Below are 19528 nucleotides of genomic sequence, written 5' to 3'. Positions count from 1 at the left end.
CAGTGAAGAAGAGGAGCAGACAGCGCCACTGGGGGACCTGAGAAGAGGATGTTGGATTGTGACATCTGACCACCTTCTAGTGTCTATGGCCATGTCTATGGTGGTTTTATCACTTAGCAGGGTGACCACTATGAATGAGTGTTTTTTTAATTAATCAGCTCCATTTTTCCTAAAACCAGCAAAAGCAGAGGGCAGTTTGCACATTGGATGCACAAACGGCACCATTTGTGTTTAGTCCCATGGAGAAAGATGTGGCAACAGCTTACCAAGAGGAAAACTGCTAGTGACCAAAGTTTTTACACTGGTCTGATCGCTGTTTCATATGATGACCTTGTCTGCGTGTGCCTAATAGATATTTAGAGCTAGAGTCTTCATCATCTTTCCAATTCCATGCGGTTAGATTTGAGAGGACAATCACCCAATTCAACTATGGTGGCAAAGCACATTTTTGTGGGAGCCCCCAACCTTAATGGCTGGTTAGTCCTTAGAGTAATGGTATGAGAACCTGCCACAATAGCTTTTGTCTTCCTGTACACCAGAAATCAGCAACACCAGTAGTGTCTGCCAGCATGTGCCACAGACACCAAAACAGTTGCATTTCTTTAATCCCTTTACTTGGCTGGCTAGTGGTATTACTTTACAACATGATCATGTTATAATGGCTGTAGGAAATATATGGAAGTTCTAAACATTTTTAGATCCTGTGCTTTTCAGATGTAAGGTAAAAATTACATGAAATGGGATTTTGATGATTTCAGATAAGATTTGTGCCAATATTTGCGGGATCTTTCTTTTTTTTTTTTTCAAAATTTTTATTTTAGTTGCAGATTTCATATTAACAAAAAAAAAAGGAGTGCAAAGACAAGAAAGGAAAATACACTTCTTATTCACTAAAAGGTGTGCACAATGAAATACAGGCACCCACTGCAACATTAGGCTTGCATTGTAAACAAGGTGCAAAAATTACGAGCAGTAAAATAGAAACTGCACATTATAGAGAGCCCTCTTGGTATAAGGCTAAGTTCACATGTAGGCATTTTGGGGTGTTTTTGGGACGTTTTTCTGCTCTAGGATCAGCTCAAAAAACGCCCAACAAGACAAATCCTATTTATTTAAATGGCCCCTGTTCACATCTGAGCGTTTTGACGTTTTAAGCAAAACAGCCAACGCTCAAAAAAGTACATGAGCTTCTTTTCGGCCAGATTACAGGCATTTTTATTTTTTTCCATTGGTCACTTGTCAATCTAAAAATGCCTGAAAAAACGCCTGTAAATAGCAACGCCAAGATGTGAACGTAGCCTAACAGTATGCCCGTACAAAGGCCCCATCAGAGTGCACGGATGCCATAAAATTACCCCCGAGCACCCGAGGAGGCTATAGCCCCTTAACCTACTTCATAGAAACCTAGAAAAATGGGTATAGAATAACATGAAAATAACTTAAAATGATAAAAGAAATAAGGGGATGGCTGAGGAGAGGCATGCTTAGGGGCATGCCTCTCCCAGACCAAAAGGGAAAGTTTTGTTGTATAGATTTACAAACCAAACCAAAAAAAAAAAAGGTCATGCCACCAGACCCACCCCAAGGCCTGCCTGTTATTTATAAAAAAAAGTGTAGGTAGCCAAGTTCTGAAACAAATTATTGCATACATTTTTATACTTGTCAGAGTCAGTAAATTCATTCCATAAAGGCCAAGTGCTGTAGTATTTTTGGTAAGAATCTGAGCACTGGTGCCTCCATTCCTCCGAATGCTGGATGTCTTGCTTTTGCACAATCTTTCAGGTCTAGATATCCTTTTAAAGGATGGAGATGGTGTTCTGTTTTAGCTGCCACCCTTTCAGACAAACCAACCTTGGGCAAAAGTTTCTTTTTTTTAGGCAGTCCAGTTAAATGGTATTGTATTTGTGTGTAAAGAGGGTATCTTAAAAGCTGGAGGTTGCTATGGAAATTCTAGCTTTGATAATTGAAGCAGTTATCTCTAACAGCCACTGTAAAAAAATAAAAGAACTAGAACAAAGGTCTGTTTAGCAGACTGTTACCATGCTAAACAAAACTGTTCTAAGCAATATGTGTTTTCATAATCCCAGCTTAAACATATTGCTATACAGTGTCCCCACACAGTTATTGAGTCATTCCTTTATCTACTAACCTTGGCTCAGCGGAGATCATGGCTAATTTATGGGATTAGCAAAAAACCTATTCTTCTGGATGTCTCTGCGGTACTATACAGTTAGTGTCTGAAAGAATCTTTTAGCCTGCTCCTTCCAAGGAAGCATCACGTTTACCATTCTATTTAATGTTTTATATATATATATATATATATATATATATATATATATATATATATATATATATATATAAATAAATAACATTTTTTTTTTTTTTTTTTGGCATATATGCCCGAAACTAACACAAGGTGCTGTAATCACTTGAGCTTGACCATTCTTTATGCACTGGTCTAAGCTGTGAAAAAAAGTAAGCGATATGCTAGGCTTAGGCTGAATTATTCATGGGGGTTGTACACTTCCTAATGTCTTCTCTAATTAACCTTAACAAGTTTAGGTTTCATCAATCAAGCGATGTTTGAACGGTGTGCACAATGGTTCTTAGCACTTATGACACTTATGTTTGTTTTTCTGTTGAGACGAGAAGCCGTTTCCTAAGCTTTTTTTTTTTATATATATATATATATATTACGTAGCTTTTTCATACAGTATCTGCTTTTATTTCTTAGTACGACTAGAAAATCTTTTTTTCTTTTTAATCTTTAAAACACTATTATTAAACTAAGTTGCCTTCAAAGCAAATCCTATATTAATAAGATGGTACCATGCAATGCAATTTAACAAAGCTTTGTTTAATAGGTCTTAAATGGCCTTGGGGTATTCACCAGTCTTGTTTATCTGGCCAAACTTGTTCTATAGTAATCGCTGACTATTCAAACTGCATTTTCTACCTAATCTTCGTTTCATGACAATGCCTTTAAATCACCTGTGAATGATAACTCCCTTTACAATCTGTCATTTTAAATAAAATAAAAGGCCCGGAGCAAAGTTTGTCTGGCGTAAGGAGTCAAAACACTTTCAGAATTTCTTTTGTATCAAAAACCCCTTCGTCTTTTATTATTTATTCAACCTTGTTGGTCCTTTCAATCAGTTTGAATAGCTCCTAATAGATTTTGTTTCAGAACAAACACAGACAAGCTCTAATGCTCTCTTTAGCTGGGAGAATCCTAGTTCTATGGAGTCTTCGGGATTTCACTAAGAACTAAGCTGGCCAGTTTCTTGGCAGAACTCAGCTTCTTGGGAACATTTTGTTCATTGCAAAATAGCTTTGCAACATAGCAGCTTAAAAAGACATAATTACAGAACCTCATCAGAGAGGCCGTTCCTCTAAATAAAATAAATGACCTCCCAATGGAAGAAAGCCGATCTAAAACCAGAGCAGGAGTGAAAGGATGACATATGTGATTTAATGTAGTGTTCCGCTGCATTATTTTATTACCATTCCTATAATAAGAGAAAATGACTTTTTTTCCATTACTTGTGCATTGTTTATTTCATTCCAGATTGTCCGCAAATAAAGAGTAAATATCACAAATAAAATATCACATTCATTCTTTAACAAGAAATATGAAATGTTCTTTTTATAGAGTTTTAGTATATTTTGATGTCCTTTACAGATCTTACAAATACAAAACATATCTAACCTTGTAATAATTTGCCAATATTTGTAGTCTATTATATCTGCTGCCCTATGGCTTTAGTTCTGCACAAGTTTAACTGCTTAGTAGCATGAGCCAGTTTAACATTATCATTGCATCTATTAGTGAAGAGTGTGAGGTGCAAGTCTGTTTTTTAGAAAAACTTTGGGGGGCTGCACAATTTTAGGGGAACACCGAGTTCTGTTCAGTAGATTGAACCCCTGTTGGTAAATATCCATTCTACTACAAGAGGTTTAACTCATGTTACTGATGTACAAATTCAGGGAGATGCAAAGTCCAATAGGTTCTGAAACCTAATCTGGTTATTTCTGCAAGCACATTGGAGAAGAGTGAGAAATTAAATACAATTTTCCAGCCAATCCGATTAACTCTGCTTGCAGGTTTTTACTCCGAAATATTTCTTTAAACTTGCCAACACTCAATCGGCCTGTCCAACAATAATCTTCCCCCCATAGTGTTTAAATGACCCTAATGACTCTCCTTAAATATGAAGATCCTTGAGGTCCTTGCGATAAAACTTTTTCTACCTGATGTGGACAGAAGTACCTATGGTGCTTGAGGTGACATAGGACAACTATTGTTAACGTGGTGTAATGAACAGCTGGAAGTCGGCAGAATGCAAGCCCTTACCTAATCTCTTATGATTTCAGCAATACATTGCTGTAATGCAGCTTTGGTATGTTGGCAGCCAGTAACATTTAATTTTTAATAGGGTAAGAGTTTTTTTTTGTTGGTTCTTCATATATGTCTGCAATTTCTGTCCTAGTGACCTGTGCACATAATTACAAATATATAATGATGATGTAGTCAGTAAGGATTTTCTATGACTCTCGTATTCTTGGAGGGAAGATAGGTACTTTTTCCACAGTCCTTTTTTATGGCTTTTTTTTTTCTTGAAGTGTGAATACTCTTAGCTGAAGGTTAAGGTAAACGTCATCCCTATTGTTTGTATGTGTCAAGAACCGGAGATACCTGGACTTCATCAAGTTACCTGCCAGTTATGTTTAATTAATACACTTGTGGGTGATTTAACAATGATGCTTTCTCATATAATGGCAGCAATGGGTTGTGTCGGCAGTATCCTGCATTATATTTCTTTGCCACTTTAGATTTGATGACTTACAAAACATGGCACTTGGAGCAGAAATAGCTTATGAAATAGCCAAGGCTTTAACTTCGGAAACCCTTTGGTCATTGTATCATTTGTTTTGTAGCAGACAATTTAAGTTGCCAGCCAACTAATGTAGGCAACTGCAATATAGCCCGATGTCAAGACTTTAGCCTTGAGACCTCCAAGACCAATATTATTATTATGCTGCTCCATAAAATCCTAGATCTTTGTTATCTCAAAGACCAGTAATCCCCAAACAGAAATAAGTATAATCGCAATGTGAAACATTTCAACTGACCACTAATTGGGGTTGATTTAATAAGGGCAAGTAGACTATTCACTTTGCAAGGGAAGCTTCCCCAGAGTTAAGTGAATGAGGTGAACCTCTGCTGACTTCCATCATCCAATCATGTCAAGTGCTTTTTTTTTTTCCTTGCACGTGACTGGGTATGGGATTATAGGCCACACCTTCATCCAATTAAACTATAACTTAAACTAAAGAAATAACCAAACAGATCCTCAGTATTTGGCAAGAAAAATGGCCGCGGCACACTTTATTGGTTTTCAAACATGAAAAGCAAACATTTAAAATGATCAATAATAATACTTAAACCAAACTCACTTAATGAAACCATAATTGTAATAGCTCAGTTTTTAGAACTCGAGCAAACAGTAAATTTCAAAATTAACCAACAAAAATACAGTCCCCCCTAGAATACTAGGGGTGACCCAACCACACAAAAGTGCACGCGACAAAGGGAGGGGGGGCGGGGAACTTTCCTTCTTGCTCTTTAGGTGCAAAAGGAGGAACTCCAGACTGGCACTTGCTTTTATCACCTTGCACCTGTAATCCAGAACCTTCCAAGCTTACTCATTGGTTGACACCTGCCCTACACCAGAGGGGAAATTAACCCAGTAATAGCCCACCTGTAACAAACACTGCTACTAAGCCTAAGGCTATTCTACAATATATTATACTGAGGGTGGCCACAATCCCATGCAAGTGGGTGCAAAAACGCACCCCCTTATTTATTCTTTGCAAAGTGAAATTTCGCCTCATTCACCTAACTTGGAAAATTCCTCTCTTTGCAAAATGAACAGGCTATTTTTTAATAAATCAACCCTATTGTCTCCATTTTATAGAAAAGAACACTAATTGAACTATGTATTCCCCAGACATTTTTGAGTAATCCCTGGCTTTACCCACTGTTGGTTTTCCCCAAAATACCGACCCTCCTCAATTATTACACATAGATGCAATGGTTATTTTAAACCTCCTGCGGCGACTAAAGATCTACTATCTGCTCTACTTTGAAACACTTGTTGGTCACCTAGCAGGGACAAGTTCAGCTTATGACTTGAACGATAAATTGCTGTTTCTATTGGCAGCAGAAGATAGTTGAATCATGTTACTGCACTTTAGCAAGCTACAACACTAAGTACAACTATGTCGAGGAGTTAAAAAAAAATCCGGCTCTGTGCCATGATGTCATTAATAGTCTAACTTGTTCAGTCTTGATTGCAAGCTCTTAAAGACTGCACCTGTAAAGATAAGTAGATTTGTCAACCTATCTTGCAGCAACCTTTATAGATGAGCAACTTGTCATAGTTCTTCAGCCTCACATAGCTGTATTGAAGGGATAGAGTACGATGGTATATATTGTAGAAGTGTGTTTGTTTACAGTGTAATTACAGTGCGCTAATTAGGACTGCCATTAGTGGCTGAAATGTTGATTTTTTTTTTTTTAAGTAGATTTTCTATTGCATAAGCTCCTTCAAATGCAGCTGACTGTGAGATAATGTTTCCAGACGAAAATGTGCACTTTGTGTATGTGTGCCTGTGTTTACATGTACACATATTAGGGCCAATTAAGCAGTAAGCGCAGGAGGAAACCCATGCTAACATAAAGAGAAAATACAAACTGCAATCTGATAGTGTCTAGAAAGTGTGTCTAAAAAAAAAAAATATATATGTATATTGAACAAAATTATAAATGCAACACTTTTGTTTTTGCCCCCATTTTTCATGAGCTTACCTTTAAATAGGCTATGCCTTTTTCAGTACATCATGAATGCTGCTGCCAGACTCATCCACCTTACAAACCGCAAAAGTGTAAGCTACTCTTCTCTGCCAGTCCCTCCATTGGCTGCCAATTACCCAACTAATTACATTTAAAATACTAGCAATAACTTACAAAGCCATCAACAACTTGGTCCCCAGCTACATCACTAACTTGGTCTCAAAATACCAACCAAATTGTTCTCTTTGCTCCTCCCGAAACCCCCTGCTCTCTAACTTTCTTGTCACCTCCTCCTATACTCACCTCCAGAACTTTTTCCGAGCCTCTCCTATCCTATTGAATTCCCTACCACAATCTGTCCAATTATCTCCAACACTATCCACTTTTAGGCAATCCCTGAAAAAAACCTATCCCACCTCCACCTAACAACTGTACTTTTTTTTTCTCCCTCAGCCCATCCCCCACAGTTATTAACTTTTTGTATCACCTGACACTCACTTTTAGATTGTATGCTCTAATGAGCAGGGGCCCTCAGGATCCTCCTGTATTATAACTGTAGTGTCTGCCCTAACGTTGTATAGTGCTTCACAAACTGTTGGAGCTATATAAATCCTGTTTAAAAATGATAATATATACTTTATATATATATATATATATATATATATATATATATATATATATATATATATATATATAATATATATATATATATATATATACATATATCTATACACGTGTGTGTGTGTGTGTGTGTATATATATATATATGTTTATGTATATGTATATATATATATATATATATATATATACATATATATACACGTATGTATGTATGTATGTATATATATATATATATATATATATATATATATATATATATATATATATATATATATATATATAGGGGAAGCACAGGGGACCCTATGTTCTCATAAACACCCCAAACTATATATTAATCCTGATGTGTTATGGCAGAATGCAGGTGAAGATATGGCATGGCTCACATACAACTTATTGTAGTTGGTGTTTATTGGCCACCAGTTTACACAATAACCTTGATAACGATTATCAGGTTCAACTGAAACAACGGTAGCTGGTAAACGCCCAACTGTTTGTTAGAAGGCTTTCCTCTGTACTTGATTTATTACCACAGATTTGTTGGAGCGGATCTTTCTGGAAAAGTTTCCTGTGTCAGACATAGTGGGAGAGCGGTGTTTTCACACTGACGAGTCCCTAGAAGTATCAGAGTGGAGTGTGGAAGGGGCGCACTGACAGCAATGAAGTTCTGTACGGTATAAAAGTCTGTTTTGTGAAAGCGGCGTGCGTGATATTTCTGGCTCGGAAAGAAACAAGCAGAGTGTACTATTTGGCTGTAGTTTGGTACCAGTTTCCTCCATGCTGTTTTCCTTGAACAGTGCTGACATTTTAACAAATGCCATAGAAGTTCCTCTGAAGTGGAGGAGTAGCTGCATTTTGCTGCACAGTTAAATCGCTGTTTTGATTCAGTCGTCATGTTCCAGTAACTGAGCTTAAACACATTACTCTTTGAGGAATTGTAGTTTTGATTTAGCTCTCTGGACATTTCATGAAAAGAAAAAAAAAAAGTTTTAGAATTTGTTGGAAAAGAATCAAAAATTGTGCTGAACATTATGTGAATGCTTTAGTCAACAGTAATCAAAATGAGGGCAACTGCAGCCTGGTTTGCCTGGTTCTGTTTTGTTCAGGTCATGCTGTAGGTAGAGGTAGGTTGTCACAATCACTTATCCAAGTCCAGCTGAATGCGTCCAGCTGTAGTCTGCCTTTTTTTTTCATGTGCTTAAGATTTCTTACCTAGCGCTTGCAACAGCCTGTTTTTCTGTGGCTGGTATGGCCAAGTTTTCACGGTCAGCTTTGGACAGGAAGCTGGTACCGATCAATGACAGGCTAATACTGCCAACATGGTAGACACGTGTGGCTAGGGATGGCAATGACAGGCTAATACTGCCAACATGGTAGACACGTGTGGCTAAGTATGGAAATGACAGGCTAATACTGCCAACATGGTAGACACGTGTGGCTAGGGATGGCAATGGCAGGCTAATATTGCCAACATGGTAGACATATGTGGCTAGGGATGGATGGGCAACTCTTTACACATCCAGGAATGCTCATCCATCTGTAACCATAGGTAATTGCTCTAGGCATGATAACACGCAGACAGCTGCAGAGCCAGTCATTGATTTTTCCAGGCTGAGCAGCCACAGCTAAACATGCTTAAAATGCAACAGAAATATATGGATCTGGGTGGTGTATGGCCATGAACAGCCTTTAGAGACCCTGGCACCATAGCATTGCAGGTAAAAACACTGGAAAAAGTACCAATCACCCACAGTGTTTATTCAGAATAGGAAGGGGACAGTAAATGACAAATTTACTGGACCCCCCCCCCCACTCTCCATCCTAAAACAATCCTCAGTCGGCGGGGGGTGGGGGGGTGGGGGTCACAGGGGGTCACATACGGGCTGGACAGCAGAGGGAAGAGGAACCTGGACAGGAGGGGTGGTGGGAACAGCATAAACTGGAACCGATCCCCTGTTCTTATCCCCTGCAGCAGCTGAATGCTGGAGGGAGGGAGAGGAGGAGAAGCCAGCTCTCAGCTGCTGCAGGAGGAAAATACAAAGGGGATCAGTTCCACTAAATGCCACAATTGCTCCTGTCCAGGGTCGGCAAGGAAGTGATATAGTCTACTTCTTACCTGCCCATGATCGATGGGTAGATTGTGATCAATTGATTGCAGACCCCTGCTATAGAGCGTCACTTAAGTGACAGCTCTGAGGCTGTGGGGCTGCTGACATCACATCCAAGGGAGGCTTTTACAGGTAAATAATGCACCTGAAATATGTTTAATGCACATATATTCTTATTGGAAGATTGTTGTTGAATTATTAAATGGTCTGGCAAAAAAAAACAAAAAACACTGCTCTAACTAATTAATAGGCTGTCCGTGTAAAGGGAGGAGTCAGTGAAATCACCAAAAACAACTAATTAGCTCTTGTACCAACTACCACTTCAATTAAACAGCATATAATATGCAAATTAATAAGTCTGTAATAGTAGAACACCCCCCAAAAATAATGTCTGAAGACCTTCCAGCACGAGCCATTGCCAGCAAAGATCTAAAACTTTCCCTGATCATTTCTGGTTACTCATCTGACATTTAGACATCACATCGCTAAGCTCAGGTGGGTGTACTCAAAATATATCAAATATATATATATATATATATATATATATATATATATATATATATATAATCAAAATCAGACTTAAGTGCTAAATGAGAGTGGGTAATGTTGGAGGGTCTGTGTCTGAGTCCACCGTTTCTAAAAATTCATTCTAGCTGATGATCTGCCTCATGCAGGAGGAGAGCAGGGATGGCTTCCTATGACCAAGCTCAGCTTACTGGCCATACAAACTATTTCAAATCTGTTAGGAGGCAGCTGGGACTAAAATGGCATAGAAGTGTATATAATATATATACATATACATATATATATATATATATAATTTTTTCCTTTTTTTTTTTTGCAGAAAGGGTTAAATGGCCTGTATTGTTACAGTGGGTGTATGGAAAGTGTTTTAAGTAGTAAATCATATTGGGTTCTTATGTAAGGTAGAAATGTCACCTATCTGTAATTAAATGCAGAGGATTAAACAACTGAATCATTCAGTTATCCTTTAATTGTCGGTAAGATAAAGCGAGAAGTATGCCTAACACGTAAATAGAAAATGCAAATGATGTACTATGAGGATTTACTTAACAGATTAAGTGCCACAGGGCATATCAAGTTGTAAACCAAAGGGATACTAGTAGTAACAGGCTTGTCCTAGAGCAGGCAGCATTATATGTAGGTTAGGGATCTATGGACATATTTGACGTCATTCATCCTGATACAGTTATCTCTAGAAAAGCTGAGTTGTCCAGTATTGACTGATATGTAATAAACATGTCAGTTGATCTCTGATTGTTGTGGTGAAAAGGGAACTGGATAGTGCTATTCTCGGCCAAACTGCGGCCTTTTCTGGCTTGAGAGCTCATATGTTAATGCGCCCTGTGATGCTTACAATTATAACCAATTTTCTGCCCAAAAAGTACAGACATGTGATAATAAATAAAAAGAACACTGCAGTACATTTATAAAACTCCTTCCAGACTATTTGAATATTTTAAGTAGGTTTAATTAGGACATTTTGGGAGCACTACAGACATATCATTAGACTGGCCATACATTATACAGTTTTCTTATTAAATTTCCTTTAGATTTACCTTCAACTATGTAGTGAAAGGGACTGTCTGATTGCATATGAATTGATCGTGTTTAGGTTTGACCTCATATTATATGGTTTTGGTAAATCTAAAGGAAAACTTTAAAAGAAAATTGTATAATGTATGGCCAGCCTTAAACACTAAAGTGACCATAGACCCAAAAATGTATTTTCCCTCACTGACTCCCAAACTGCTGGTATTTTTTAGGAGAAAAAGTAGTTTTATCCTAAAAATAATAATTACCTGTTGATCCTTCCAGTTCTTAGTACAGTATTTCATTAATCGGAGTGGCAACGCTGCTGGCTGTTGATCCAGTCTTCTGCGTTGCCCCCACGTGACACTCCTTCTTGCCTTGCGGGGCAGCTACTTTCTCCCCTGTAATCTGTAACTCTCATGGACATGCATTTCCGGATGTGCACTCCCTTTTATTTTCGGTCAGGTGACAAAAATCACATTTAAATGATTAATCAAAAAGGTTATGGGTAATGCTTGCCTATTGTAATTGTCACATTTGGTTACAAAAACACATTTTAATAGATTCAGTGCTTGGGGTGGAGTTTATGTAGATTGACAGTAAGGCAGCGTTTATGTTGATATACCCTGTAGTCTGCATCTGTTGGAAGTCCTCCCTGTCCATCATCGTAAACTCCACCCCGAGCATTGAAATAATTATAATGAATACTGTATTTTTGCAATCAAACATGGCATTCACAGTAAGCAAATATGTCAGCCTGAAAATATCTCCACTCACATATTGAACAGTGAGACTATGGATCACATGACTGAATTACAAAACATCAAAAATAAGATAGTTATAGTAATTCCATAGAGGAGATATTGGGAACGTCTTTAAAAAGCTGTTAAATCTTTAAAGGGTTGGTTTATAAAGAATCTGCATAGCCATCTGCCCAGTAAAAGGAGTGCATGTTCTGTGAGATGGGGAAAAAATGAGGCTCCGTTCACATGTAGGCGTTTTGGGGCGTTTTTGGGGAGTTTTTCTGCTCTAGGATCAGCTCTCAAAACGCCAATAGCCCCTGTTCACATCTGAGCGCTTTGACGCTGTGAGCAAAACGCCCAACGCTCAAAAAAGTACATGAGCTTCTTTTAGGGCAGATTACAGGCGTTTTTCATTGGTCTCTATTCAATCTAAAAACGCCTGTAAAACCACCTGTAAATCGCTGTAAAAATCGCTGTAAAAAACGCTACGCTCAGGTGTGAATGTAGCCTTAATGTATATAGGCTATGCAAATGTAAATAATTGATTTTAAACAGGAGATACCACATTTGACCACTAGATGGAGCTAAGTATTATAGGAAATACTCATGATACTTAGCTCCATCTAATGGCCAGGTTCAGTATTTTCCATTTTAAATTAATGATTTACATTGGAACAGCTCTGGCTATGGCCTAATTACAAACGTTTTTGTGCCCCATTCACATAGAACAAATGTACGTCCACTTTCACTGGGCAATGAAGCTATGCAAATTCTTCAAAACCAAATAGTGTATCTATGTGCAAATGGGTTTACATGTGCTTTAACACTGACTTCTCGGGTATAAAAAGTAAATGGCCTCTGTGTTTCGCCATGTTGATAATTGATCCTGTTGCTTGGCAGTTATTGTCATTAAACAATTCCAAAGAAAAAATAGAAATTGAAAGTCAGTGTTCTAATAATAATCATTCTTTGGCATTTGGCAAGCCTATATTCTCTCTGTAGGTTGCTGGATGTGTAATAATATAAAATGGGTCACCATTCCAAAAAGTAATGACTAAATGGGAAAACATTTGGTGGCCATAGAAATAGCAGCTACGTACTTTGTCTTGACTGATGGAATTAGGCTTGTGTGACTTCAGCCATACCCGTTATAATTAAAGTCGTCTTCTACGGACACAAATAGACACTTCTTTGTGATGTCTCACCAATGACAGAGCAGTATGAATTCCTCACTCACAGAAGATTGTGGAGGCAGCATATTGCTAAAGAAATGAATGGGATTAGATACAATTTAACACACTCCTTTGATGTTTCTGTTAATTGTTCATAAAAATATATGGCTGTATGTAATACCTGCACAGATAGTCTTCTAGTGTTATCTCTAGAGTTTCCATAAGGCCTCTTATGTCTGGGTTATATGATGCGTCATGATGAATGTCAATAGAGATAGCTGTACTCTTACGTCAAACTATCATAAAAATAATACAAGTTGTCATGTTTGAAACCGTTTGGGGGAATAAGCATCCGAAAGGAAAGGGGCAAACTACAAAAACAGGAAGGTAAAATGCAAATGTTTTAGCCTCCATTCACACATTTTCATCTTGTTTCCCTGACTATGACTCAACATGCATAATCCCATTCTTTATAATAGACCCTGTTCACACTGGTACGCTCAGTTGCTCTATGCCCTATGCTCAGAAACGTATACAGTACAAGTTTCCAGGTGTTTTTTCCCCCATTGACTTCAAAGGGCGTGCCTAAAAAACACATGTGGGTTGATTTACTAAAGCTGGAGCGTGTAAAATCTGGTGCAGCTCTGCATAGAAACTAATCAGCTTCCAGGTTCTTTTTGTCAAGGCTTAAAGAGGAAGTAAACCCTCCTCTACAACTTGTACCTATAGGTAAGCTTATATTAACCACTTGCCGACCGCCGCACGACTATCTACGTCGGCGGTCAGCCCCTCACAGGCAAACTGACGTAGGTCTACGTCACTTGCTTGTGAGGGTCTAGGGAGCGAGCGCGTGCCCCCGGAGGCGCGCTCCCGCGTGGTCACGGACCCCCCCGCGCGTGTGACCGGCGGACCCGATGTCCGCCGGTCACTCTGCGATCGGCGGGGGAGAGGGAGAAAGTCAGGCGGCTTGTGTAATCAAGCTGCCTGTCATTCTCCCCAGTGTATGAGAGATGATCATACGGTTCTACTACGTTGAACCAATCAGATGGCCGGATGCCGCAATCCCGGAAGACGGGCGACTGGACATGTTGCCCGTCATAGAGGTGAGTGAGCGGCACGGCGGGGGCTCGTTCTAAGGTAAGTATTGCATAATGAGCTAGTATGCGATGCATACTAGCTCATTATGTCTTTCTCTTGCAGGGTGTAAAACAAAAAAAAAAAACAAACGAGTTTACAACCTCTTTAATTGAACAAGCTGAAGTTAGAAGCTGATTGGCTACCATGCAGGGCTGCACCTGATTTTGCACTCTCTAGTTTTAGTAAATCAACCCTGTGATGTGCATTATAGCACTTGAAAAGTCCTATTCTCTAAAACTGCTCTCCTCCCTTTGCCCAGCTTAGGAAACAAATGCTTGAAACTTGATACATGTGCACAAAGCTTGTAAAATGCCTGTTAAAGTCCCCCAAACAATGCTTCAAAATCACTAGGAATATACTCTGATTAAGTGTGAATGTGGGTGGTGGTTGGAAAGTTTTGTACTTTTTTATTTTTAAAGAATGGCTATACACAGCCTACATATAGCATTGAGTCAATTGCAGTAAATTTGAAAGGTGAAATCTATCCGGTTACAGCATTTTGTTTTTCTAGGTTTGTTTTTTAGTCTAGAACAGTGGTCTCCAAACTGTGGCCCAGGGGCCAGATGCCCTTTACGTGCTTCTATTCAGCCCTTGGGACATTATTTCTCCAACTGACATCAAAGATTAGGCACTATTCCCCCCACTGACACCAACGATAGGGAACTATTCCTCCTACTAAGACTAAAGATGGGGCACTCATCCTCCCACTGACACCATCAATGGGCATTATTCCTCCCATTAATACGAACCATATGACACTATTTCTCCCATTGATACCAACCATGGGACACTATTTCTTCCATTGATACCAACCAGGGGACACTATTTCTCCCATTGATGCCAACCATGGGACACTATTCTTCCTATTGATCTCAACTGTGGGGCACTATTCCCACCATTGATACCAACCATGGGGCACTATTCCTCCCATTGATACCAACCATGGGACACTATACCCCCTATTGATCCCAACCGTGGGGCACTATTCCCACCATTGATACCAACCATGGGGCACTATTCCTCCCATTGATACCAACCATGGGGCACCATTCCTCCCGTGAAAACCAATGATGGGACAATGTTTACTCTCACTGATGCCGGGACATTTACAGTCCAGCCCCCCTAAAGCCTGAAGGACAGTAAACTGACCTTTTGTTTAAAAGTTTGGAGACCCCTGGTCTAGAACAACTGTAAGCTATAATAGAAAAATGAAATCTCAGATCTAATTGGTTACTGTGAGCCACACCTTCCTTTTTGGGTTTCTCCAGTTTCATAGAATTCCTTTATAAGGGCTCATGCATATGGACATACAAAGGTATATGGGCATACAGCATAAGATAGGCCTGGATTTGTGGGACCCAGGAGCCCTAGCTGCTGTGTAATTCTACATTGAAATTTTGCATTCAGGAACTTGTACACATATGCATGTGCTTGTAAAGTACTACTGTTTACAGCCGCATATTGGGATACAGCATATTCTTGCTATACAGTCTTAGGAGCAAAATTACTATCTGGGGATCCCTGAGTATCACTAGAGTTGCAAATACAGGCATATGTTATGCTCTATTTGTTATTATTGTTTCAGGTACTTATATAGGGCATCAATTTACGCCGCACTTTACATAGATAGATAGGTAGATAGATGGATAGATAGATAGATGGATAGATGGATGGATGGATAGATGGATAGATGGATAGATGGATAGATGGATAGATAGATAGATAGATAGATAGATAGATAGATAGATAGATAGATAGATAGATAGATAGATAGATAGATAGATAGATAGATAGATAGATAGATAGATAGATAGATAAATTCACATCAGTCCCTGTCCTCAAGGAGCTTACAATCTAAGGCAGGGGTGTCAAACTCAACTTCACCGAGGGCCGCATCAGCATTATGATTGCCCTCAAAGGGCCGGTTGCATCTGTAATATTAGATGTCCAGAGTATCCCAAACCCCTTACATCAGATTTTAAGAGTCCACCCCCACCCCCCCTTACATCAAAGTGCACCCCCTTACCTTGTGTTGCTGCTGGGAAGAAGCTGGTGGCAGAGCTGGGAAGCAGAAAGTGCAGGGTCTGCAGGAGGCCCAAAAGGAGGGCTCTACTGCAGCTCCAGGAGAGGTGTGAGGGCCACATGAAATGGACTGGAGCGTTAGATTCGGCCCTCGGGCCTTGTGTTTGACACATGTGATCTACGGTCTCAAACTCACATTCACACTTACACATACTAGGGCCAGTTTAGACAGAAGCCAGTTGACCTACCAGCATGTCTTTGGAGTGTGGAAGGGAACCGGAGTACCTGGAGGAAACCCACACAGGGTTCAAACCAATGACTCTAGTGTTGCTAGGCAAAAGTGTTAACCACCTGTATTTCCATCAGTGTGCATGAGTAGGCGAAAAAATTTTTTATTTTCTACTCAACACAAAGAGCAATAAAGAAGCTTTCCCTTTTTAAAAGATAAAACTGTTTTCCCATGAATGCCTTTTTAAAACTTATAATAGCTGTGGAGATCTGCATCTGCTCTGACAGCTCTATCTGCTGTTGGACCACTGCCCACCCAGGCTGACTATGAGTCACTGTAGGGAAAGTAAACCTTATCCCTTTTTAATCTTTATGTATGCATCATAGACCTTCACAATATTTTTTTGTAGTATGAAACTTCTGTATTCATAAGAGTCTTCTATTTGTGTTTGCAGGAGAGAAGCCATACAAGTGTACGTGGGAAGGCTGCGACTGGAGATTCGCCCGCTCTGATGAACTGACCCGTCACTACAGAAAACACACAGGAGCTAAGCCCTTTCAGTGCGCGGTTTGCAATCGAAGCTTCTCCCGCTCCGATCACTTAGCCTTACACATGAAGAGACATCAGAACTAGAATGGATCCTATTCAAAGGCTCTTCTTCGCTATGCAATCTTCTCCCCACTGCCTCATTGCTGAAACACTATGCAGACTGTAGTAACTCTGGGCAACTAGGGGCGCTGCTGCATGCAAACCTATTATCCCTGTTGTGGTATGGACTTGCAGGAGGGTGGGGTGGGAAGAGGAACTGGAACATAATAATAGAACATGCTTCTTTTTTTTTTTTTTTTTTTTTTATAACTCTGTTTTTTTAAATACAACGTGATCAATCAGTCAGAGAATGTTTGCTACAACCGTTCTGTTTTCTTTTCTCTTGCAGTATACAGTAGCTGGCAGGTTTCATCTCAATACAGCTTATTTACATCTCAACACACAAGGGTTTTTAAGGTTGTTTAGTGATGTTTTGACCAAAGCACTGTCTTTACTGTTACAGTGTTTAGTAAATGAAATGAGGTCATGGATGACTGCACGCAAAGGACAAGCCAATATATATATATATATATATATATATATATATATATATATATATATATATATATATATATATATCAGAAGTATACATTTAATACTTGAGCATGCAAGTACATCTTTTTATATGTGTATTTGTTTTTTTCTTTTTTTAAACTTCAGTGTCACTATACAATTTTTAATATTGTTCTTAATCTCATTAGTATCTAAATTTATCCTAAATGTGGCTCTCCGTATGTTTAACATTGCTTTAAATGTAGTTAAGTGAGGCCTTTTAGAGCTAACTACCCAAATATATTTCATTAGCCTTTAAAAAAACAAAAACAAAAAAAAAAATGCACTGATCTTTCAAAAGCATTTCTTCTATTTATATGTAAAAGTACAACGTGGAGTTCACTAAACAAGCATTTAGCTGATTATATATAGTTTGATAAGCTCGCCTAATACATTGTAGGCTCCTCTGTGTCATGTCACTGCAGATACGGATCTGATCCATAAAAGAATACTGTACTCTAAATGTTTGCTGGGTTTCCTGATAGGAGCTCCGCTTCAGCGTAGAACCACATTACTAATAATTTCACCTGTGCGTCTGTGACATCGCTACATCTTCTGCAGGTGTGATATCACTACTGGCCACATCCTATGCAATTATATCACTACCTACCAAATATATTTTTCGGATAACCAACAGCATTCAGAACTAGCAACATAAGCCTTACAGTTACAACTGTCCCTCCTGAATATTTGTGTTGGCAGTGACATTCTTCCTGTGAATTTTACATGACGTTTTTTGCACTTGAACTGTAATCTTTTACAGGATTATCCTTATCATCAGAACTAACAAATGGAATATCATTAAATATGTTAAAAGCTGATGTTAAGAATCATGTAAGTGATCGTTTGTTTCGAAATGTTTATGCAACCTATGTTATCGGACACGGTAATTTTTTTAAAAAAAAGTTACTATGCAATTTACTCTTGTATAATTGCAGTACCTTACATAATGTGTAACCAAAAATAGATTTGATGAAGGTTTGATGCAGCAAAAAAAAAAAAAAAAAAAAAGCTTGAATTAACCAAGGATGGTAAAGACAAAAACACAATACACAGAAAGGGTCTTGTTTGTTCTATAAAATGCTGTATTTTATTGTCTATTTATTTTGTGGTTAAAATTGGTGTTTTTGTAAGATTGCTACTGTATTTTAGCTACTTTTTTTTTTAATAACTTAACATTATTGTACTCCTTCAAATGTACTTTTAGAACGTGTAAATACATTACAAATGTAAATAATTTTGTACAACACTTTTGATCGTTTGTTTATATGAAGATGTGCACATTTTTTGTTGCTTTATTGCCTTGTATTTTTATATTTGTAGTTATTATAAAAAGGGACAGAAGGCTGTTTCCAAAAGAAAGTCATTTGTACTTATAAACAACAATAAACTAAAGTACTTAAATATGTTCTTTGTAGTATTATTATTATTATTATTATTATTATTATTAACATGATCCATGAAAGAAAAAAAAAATACATATTTTTTATTTATCATAAAATAAGTACATGCATACTTACTGATAACTGGAATTAGTTTGCATCAGGTTAACAAAGAGTTTCTCAACCTTTTTTTCTTTTCAAGCAAGGCACCCTTTAAATTTTGCTTGGGACACCACACTCTATAATGTAAAAAAAACGAAACAAATAGTTTTACATAACACAGCAACATCCACACACATAGGACGCCCAACTTTACAGGTGATTTATTCTTCCAAAGCAAAAACCTTTGCACACTGGTACTGACTGGTACACCGAAGTTACTCTTCTTCCTCAATTTCTCTCACTCACTAAGCTAATGTGACCGCAGTGCTGATGGAGAGACAAACAAGGATCCTGTGCAAGCGCCCAACATCTTTATCAACTGATGATGCCGGCAGCTAGAAGGCTGTAATGGTGCACAATAAAAACTGGTGGATTTGTGTAGCCATAAGGAAGGCTTTGTCCACT

The 19528-nt window shown here is 38.4% G+C and overlaps 1 protein-coding gene across 2 annotated transcripts in view; it reads left to right on the top strand.

Annotated features, from left to right (window-relative positions):
• Positions 1-18982, top strand: part of KLF5 (KLF transcription factor 5) — a 38000-nt gene extending 19018 nt beyond the window's left edge. For both annotated transcript variants that reach the window (XM_082245991.1, XM_082245990.1), the window contains exon 4: positions 16894-18982. In XM_082245991.1, coding sequence (XP_082102117.1) covers positions 16894-17072 — 179 coding nt within the window. In that variant the 3' untranslated portion in view covers positions 17073-18982. The remainder of the gene's footprint in view (positions 1-16893) is intronic.
• Positions 18983-19528: the final 546 nt, after the last annotated feature.

The sequence above is a fragment of the Pelophylax lessonae genome (genome assembly GCF_965119305.1).
Source record: "Pelophylax lessonae genome assembly, chromosome: 2".
Lineage (NCBI taxonomy): Eukaryota > Metazoa > Chordata > Amphibia > Anura > Ranidae > Pelophylax > Pelophylax lessonae.
The sequence above is the reverse complement of the archived record's forward strand: the minus strand, read 5'-3'. Positions and strand labels throughout refer to the sequence as shown.